This window comes from Austrofundulus limnaeus, unplaced genomic scaffold, assembly GCF_001266775.1.
Source record: "Austrofundulus limnaeus strain Quisiro unplaced genomic scaffold, Austrofundulus_limnaeus-1.0 Scaffold44, whole genome shotgun sequence".
NCBI classification, from domain to species: domain Eukaryota; kingdom Metazoa; phylum Chordata; class Actinopteri; order Cyprinodontiformes; family Rivulidae; genus Austrofundulus; species Austrofundulus limnaeus.
Genome location: NW_013952446.1, coordinates 122,839 through 130,004, shown reverse-complemented (window position 1 = coordinate 130,004; position 7,166 = coordinate 122,839). Strand labels below are relative to the sequence as shown.

Genomic DNA, 7,166 nt, shown 5'->3' with positions numbered 1-7,166 from the left:
AGTCGATTATTTTAATAATCGATTAGTCGTCGATTAATCGATTAATCGTTGCAGCCCTAATATTGATGCTGCGCAGCMRGGAATAACTGAAGCAGGGAGCCATGTCAGAGGTCTTGTTGTTTATTTATGGTATCAAAAAAAGACCCAAGTGCATTTGTGCGTATTTGTATAATATATTTTGTGTGTTTGTGTAATATCGGTAAATATTGGTTATCGGCCATAACAGCAATAATTAAGTCAGATATCGATATGGGCTGAAATTTTCATATCGGTGCATCCCTATTGTTTAGGCGTTTTGCTAGTTGCTTTATGAAGTGGTGTTTTATAGATCTCTACACTGCAATAGTTAGCTGGAATAACCATGAAATCCAAAACTGTCAGTGGTGTAAAATTTTGTAAATTAGCCTTTAGCCTGGTCAGAATGAAACAATTTCTCCAAACTGAGATCGTTCAAAGAGCCATTTACAACAGGTCGGATATCAATTGTTCGTAAATTCTCCACAGAACCCTCCTTCAAAAGAACTGAACTATCCCTTTAAGACTTACCTGAATGTAATAGGAGCACAGCTGTGATTCAACAATGGATCAAGGGATGGTATCACATTTGTATGACAGACTCCAATATGGTGTTTTGCGTAGTTCAGTTTAGCTCAACGTCGCATAGTTCACATCTGATTAACAGAGAATCAGTACTCCTACACGTAAAACACCAGATCCAAGGTAAATCAATGGAACGCAGTGTCCTCTCACCGTGCTGAACGCTCTGAACTCTCCCGCCGATGTGGTCTGACGCCTCTAGGACAGTGACATCCGTGAAGCCGTTTTTTAGCAGGACCCTTGTTGCGGCAAGGCCGGCCAAGCCAGCGCCGATCACTACTATTCGAGGCTGCCGATGAGTATGAAGGCCGCTACTAAGAGGATCATCAGTGCTGTCTGAGGAAATTTCACAATTTTGCATGCCGTCCAAGCTCCTCTTCGGTGGAGTCTGAGAGCGAGACACATGAAAAGAGTTAGGAATCAGAAGGAGGACTTATTTGAAACATAAAGATTTGAAATTCACTCATTTATTGCAGAACATTAAACTCATTTCTAAATCTGCTCAAATCAAACCAAAAGGGTTCCATTGTTTGACTAAAATCCTCTAAAACTTGCAGTTTTATCTTCTAAACACTTGCAGCTATAAGATGCATAATTAGGCCTGTTTGGCACCATCTTGAGCAGCTAATTAAATCCCAACGACAAAAGCCTCTTTTATAAGGCAATTCTTACCACTTATTGACATTCCACTTGCTATGACCTGCATTTACAGCCACGTTTATGACTATAATCAMGCTAATTTAGACTATTTATGTCATGACATGTTTACATTGCTCAGTCTGTAAGGCCCAAATTAGAAGGGCCCTGCTGGAAAACCATGTTATTTCCATTAGATAACAGAGTACACACATAATAGAGAGATTTCTCATTACAGCCGCCTGAATTAAAGCGAAACATCCCAGAAACGCCAGTGTTCAGAGCAAATAAAATGCTGACTTTGTTTTTCCAACACAAGGCCGCTCACTGTGAATGTATGTCCAGCGGTGTGGGAAAATAATGCAGCAGGAATATGTTCACAACACATTCCTGATATCTCAAGACAGAGATTTATCAATTTTCTGTGTGTAATATTAACATTTCATTGCGTGTTTAATTTACTAAAAACATCGTCTCAATTATCTGATTTTTTTTTCTATATGAAATGGGTCAGTGTCAGCTCTTTGGAGGTAATCCTGCTGCGTCCTGCGCCACTCACACACAAACTCACTGCTTTGTTACCACAGCAACGCGAGTGAGGGGGCAGCGCATGTCTGGGGACCGCACGTTGAGCTGCTCTCAGCTTGAGGTCACCGAGCAGAAAGACTTCTATAATTGTTCCTGGTTGTGTCAAACGCAAACGGTCTTGTTCACGCTCCGATTTTTCTACAATGGAAAGCGYGCCGGCTGCGTAAAACATGCGTCTTCCCTGGTTTTCAACTTTGATTCAACTTATAAGCAGAAGCTAAAGCATCACCTGCTGAATGAGTCGCCTGCCCATCAGAGAGCTGGCGGTGGCAACGAGGAAACCACAAGCCTCCAGCAGGCCACGTGAGAAAAATGTTTGGTGAGGTCTTAAACTCAACACAGAGAGGTTACTGTAAATTCCTGCTTAAAATTTCTGTGTGGCCAAAAAAAGCAGATGTGGGTTAAAGCTGCTAATCAGCAAGCTTCGACAAAAAAAAAAAAAAACATTTGACCTGATCATCCTGAATGTGGGTCGCACACACACACCTCACAGATTTACACAACAAACAGTGAAAGGTGAGCAACATAATAGATTATCGTGACCTTGTAACAACACTGCTGCGCTCTAAAGTTTGATCTTCAAGCAGAAGTTGCCAGTTTGTTTCAGTGAACTTTCAATTCCTGTCAAAAATTATTTTTTCTTTAAATATACTTCCTCGGTGGTATGTTCGTAAGTCCACGTCACAGGTTTTGTTTTTACCACACGCTTACTCAAACCTCCAAACCACACTGTGCTGTAGCTCTGCTTTAAAGTCATGTTTCATTTCCACTTCTGGTACGCTCTGTGAAGCTAAATTGTTAATGTTTAAACTATGAAAACAACAGCTGAATTCACAGAATCTGAAGTTAACACATTGATACAGCCTCACAGGGAATGGACTGAAGATCATTATTGTTTGAATTTACTTGAGGAAAAAGGGGTCGATGTAATAAGATTTTTTTCTTCTCTCTGCCACCTTTCATTTCATTTTATTTGTATTTTCTTTTTATTGTATATAGAATTACATTTGTTTTTTTTAAGAAATGAATAAAGTTTAAACAAATTAAATAAAATACAATGGGCTACAAAGAGTAGGAAAATGGGGGGAAATAATGGTGGACATAGTTTATTTTTTTAGCTCATTGAAACTTTTTAATTTAGTTTGTAGAATTAAACWGAGGGTGATGTTTTTCTCCTGAGCTGATGTATATTTTAAATATCTACAGATACTCTCTGTAATTTGACAGGTGGTTTCAGATTGTTATGGTGCTATAATTGCTGCTCTTTAACTGTATCTGTGACACAGATTTGTGGCAAAAACCTCATGCTGCAGCATGTTTGTAGAAAGTCACTGTGTAACACTTTACGTGCTGCAGTTTGCTGTTTTGGATGTATTTGTGCGTCAGCAAAAGTTCTATTGTACATGTCAATGTTTGTGGCCTACAGCCTAGGGAAGCATAGCCTTTCAGACAACAAAACTTATTTTAACAAAAAGCGCACAACAACAGCTGACTACATTATTATTAATATTGCATGGAACTTTTCAATTCTAATTATTGTGTTATTTACTCATTTTTCCTATGATTACCTCGTAGATTGCTAATGCATTAAAACAATAACTGCAACTGTGTCAAGATCAAAAAAACAATTTGAATGGAAATATAATTAAATACATTTTGATTACACTAAAAGAGTTCAAATATGTCATAAAGTGACAAAAATATGGGAATTATATGTTATAGTATCACAAATTTTCTTTGTAATAGTGTGGATTAGAGTGTCAAAAATATTTTTATGTAATTTAATCCTGTTTATGAACTAAACACTTGTGATTTGATAAAGCTATATCATGTCACACATTGGATTCTGGCAGCTTGTTCTTTTTTTTTCTCCTGGTTGCTGCAGATTATTGTGTGGACTGCCCTTGGGTGGGGTGGAGTAAAGAAGGAAGAAATGACGGGATGGGCTGGAGGAGTGGAAACAACCATTGACCTAGAAATCTGGTGCCGCTGGTGGTCTCTTCAAGCCAGGGTCATCCTTCAGCTGAAAACCTCATCATTATCGCTTCTCTTTCTTTCTGTGGACACAGCTCTTTCCAGCTGTGCACACATCATCTCATCTGCATTCCCTCCATCAGCCCTATGTTATCAGACGCTTCTACATCGTTATATGAAAAAAAAAAAGAAAAAAGTTGCAGCTTAATCTCGAGGGATGAGCACCAAGGGCCAGGCATTCCACACTTGTGTCCCAACTCAGATTTTCCCAGCAGGATGGGATGATGGAGTGAACACGCATGTGCACACACACACGCACGCACACACACAAGTTGTTCCCCTTATGGAGATAAAAAGAACAGTACTCTGAGAGACTACTGGTGTAGTTTAAAATCAAATGCACTGATTCAGGCAATGAATGGAGTGAATTCCTTACAAGAATAAAACCAAATAGAAAAAAATAAAAGGTAAATTTATGATAATTGTATCCAAAACTGTGCAGTTTGATAGAATAAATCAATATATTTGAGTTTTTTGTTATGCTTTGGTGAGTTTTGCTGAAGTTGTACGCAGCTTAAACATCTGATGTATAAGAATGTAAGCACCATAATACTTTTATTTAATAAAGCTGAAAAACAGAAACATAAAAAAGAGGGTTTTACTCCAATCCATTCAACATTAATGAGKCATTTATAATAATATTTAATAATGTGTTATTACAGCTTTGACAGTTCTGGGTCGAACAGCATCAGAATACCAAAAACTTGCAGCAGCATTAAAAGAAAGAAGAGAACAAAGAGATTGTGAAATGAAAGGGTTTGATGTGTGTCTGCTGTCTGAACAGCTGTGTTCAAAGCCTGCCACGTATAAACCGAGGTGCCAAAGTGGCAGCAGTTTTAAACAAAGCAGGAGACTCGGAAACTAACAAATGCTCTGAGGTGACACTTTGTGATGAGAACGAGATCAAACCTGCCTTAAACATGAAGTAAAMATCGGTTTAAAGCCATAGAGCTGTCCCGTTATATCCAACAGAGGACTCTTAGTTCCAGTTCAGCCTGTACGAGCAGTAGCACCTGGTGACATGTGGCTTCATGTGTGAACAGTTCCCCTCAAATAACAAGCCATAAATACGCTTCTTTCACGCTATTTTTTAAGGCTAAAGTAGCACACTGACTGTCTCCTCCTGTGTTGTTTTGGTTAAAATTCACCGCACTCGCTCGCCATCACTGTCCCACTTTGTGAACACTAACTCCGGCTACTAATGTGGTCTAAGAGCGGCTGGTTTACCTGACTCTCGTGGTCTTCAGCGTTACAACAAAAAATAATAAAAAGAAAAAGAAAAAAGAAAAGACACGTCAGAGTGTTCCTCGCTCCTTTGTGGACAATGAACGTTCTGTCCCTCTGTCAAACCGGCTTCGCTTTGTATTTATGTCTGGAAACCAGAAGCAGCCAGTTTCTGCCGTGGCCGCTGCCTCCTGGTTCATAATTCATGAGGAGTGACGTCAGAGCCCCGCCCCCACACCGAGTCAGGCTGCTSTAGTCACAGCAGGTCACACAGAAAGCCGGCTCTGTTGTTTTTAACGCAGATAATAAAGTCAAAATCAGGCGATTTTCTCCACAAAACACATGAAAGAGCTGGTTGTAAAACAGGCTACAGTTATAACCGACCATTTTTTACTTTTTAATTCCCCCAATTGTTGAACACAGCAGGAGCTTCTTCAGAAAGTTTTAAAAAGGGTTGCCAGATGGGGGCCACTGGCAGTCAAGCAGGCAACAAAAAACAAAAGCGTGCATGTAATACGGATTGCCCGTAAATGTTTTGTTGTCAGCATTTGCCTTCACTTGGGCCAGTAACGACTAGAGTTTTCATGCCGATCCTCCCTTCCTCTTCTGGATTTTGTCTGTGCCTTTGATAAAATAGGGAAGCTTGCTCTAAAATTAGTGAAATAATCAACAAGTTCTCAAAGAAATTTTGAGAAACAAATCGGAATGCTTTGTGTCATCATGCATACTTTACATTGCACTTCCTGWTTTTTTTTTTATAAGGGAAAACTGCAGTCGATTTGGTGAAGGTTGAGTCTCATGTTGGGGGGAAGAGTTGTGTCATTAAATTGAGCTGCTTTAGGCAAGAACACGAGAATGAACGAAAACTTTGTCACATTAAGTTGCCTTTTTGTTTTTCTTTCTTCCATCTGCTCAGATAGAAGTTGCATGCTGGTTTAGCAATTTTTTTTTTCGGCCGGATGCCCTTCCTGACGCAACTGACCACCGAGTTACCACAGCCCACATGTGTGGAGCACAGGGAGCAGCAGGGGTCAAGAACTCAAATGAAGATAGAAACAGAGGATTTGAACCTGTAACCTACCGATTGCAGGATCCACCCTGCTTATCTGCTCATTTGTGCTCACTCACTTGTAAATACTCAGTTGTGACACCAGTACACTCACTCTCAGCAGCTAATATTGTGTTAAGGACATTATTTGCACATGTCAAAGACACTGAAGGATCTAACAACTATTGCAGGATTGACTGGATGTTTGGTGACTGTGTGGAGAAATATTATCCTGAGGTCAGACCCAATGTTTAGGCTGTGTAACAAAAAGGATGTGTGTCATCTGAAATCACAAGTGAGACTACTGAAGTGCTGGAAAATGTATTGCTTTCTTTGCTGGATTCAAAACACCTGTAGTTCACATACATAAAAATACACACATTTAGTTTGTCTTGTTTAGTCCTAATATCAAAAATACCAAGGTGGCAGCTGGTTTCTTAAATCAATAGAACTTCCAGCATTTTCAAACAATTCTTTTTTCTACCAGAGACTGCAAAATGGCAGTGCTGAGGTAATTTGCAACCCATTAGGCCACCTTTTGTTATGTTCATGCAGCCACTAACAGGTAACGCTAAACAGGGGTGATGGGTGATAGTGTGAACGATGTTGATCCATTGACTCAGATGAAAAAGAAAAAACTCTTGATTTTAACCCATCCTGATACGTAAAGATTGCTCAAAAAATAATATTTGATCTTAATTTGAGTCATATTGACTTGTCAAGAAAAAAAAGTTTGCCAATGGGGTGATATATTTTGACTTAAAACAAGACAAAATGTCCTGATAAGATTATTTTACTTAGTTTTTTATGAAACTTTAAGTAAAAAAATTATCTTTTTCAAGTAGCTGAGGATTATTTTTGTATACATTTATGTAAAAATATCTTTACCTATTGGCAGTTTTTCAAAAGAAAAAAATACTTAAAATAAGGTTTAAAAAAATCTGAACCTTAGCTATTTTGACCAATCAGTATGTCACCTTTTTCAGTGTGAAAACAATCTAAATTTGTACAAAGGAGGCATACTTGAGATGTTTTGGAA

The 7,166-nt window shown here is 38.8% G+C and overlaps 1 protein-coding gene across 2 annotated transcripts in view; it reads right to left on the bottom strand.

The window, feature by feature from the left end:
- The window catches only part of smox (spermine oxidase), a 17,038-nt gene extending 11,809 nt beyond the window's left edge, over window positions 1–5,229 (bottom strand). The window contains exons 1-2 of one of the 2 annotated variants that reach the window (XM_014007725.1): window positions 5,083–5,229; window positions 751–985 (exon numbers count right to left, since the gene is read on the bottom strand). In XM_014007725.1, coding sequence (XP_013863179.1) covers window positions 751–958 — 208 coding nt within the window. In that variant the 5' untranslated portion in view covers window positions 959–985; window positions 5,083–5,229. The remainder of the gene's footprint in view (window positions 1–750; window positions 986–5,082) is intronic. The other variant, XM_014007724.1, reaches the window with a different exon arrangement.
- Between the last annotated feature and the right edge of the window lie 1,937 nt (window positions 5,230–7,166).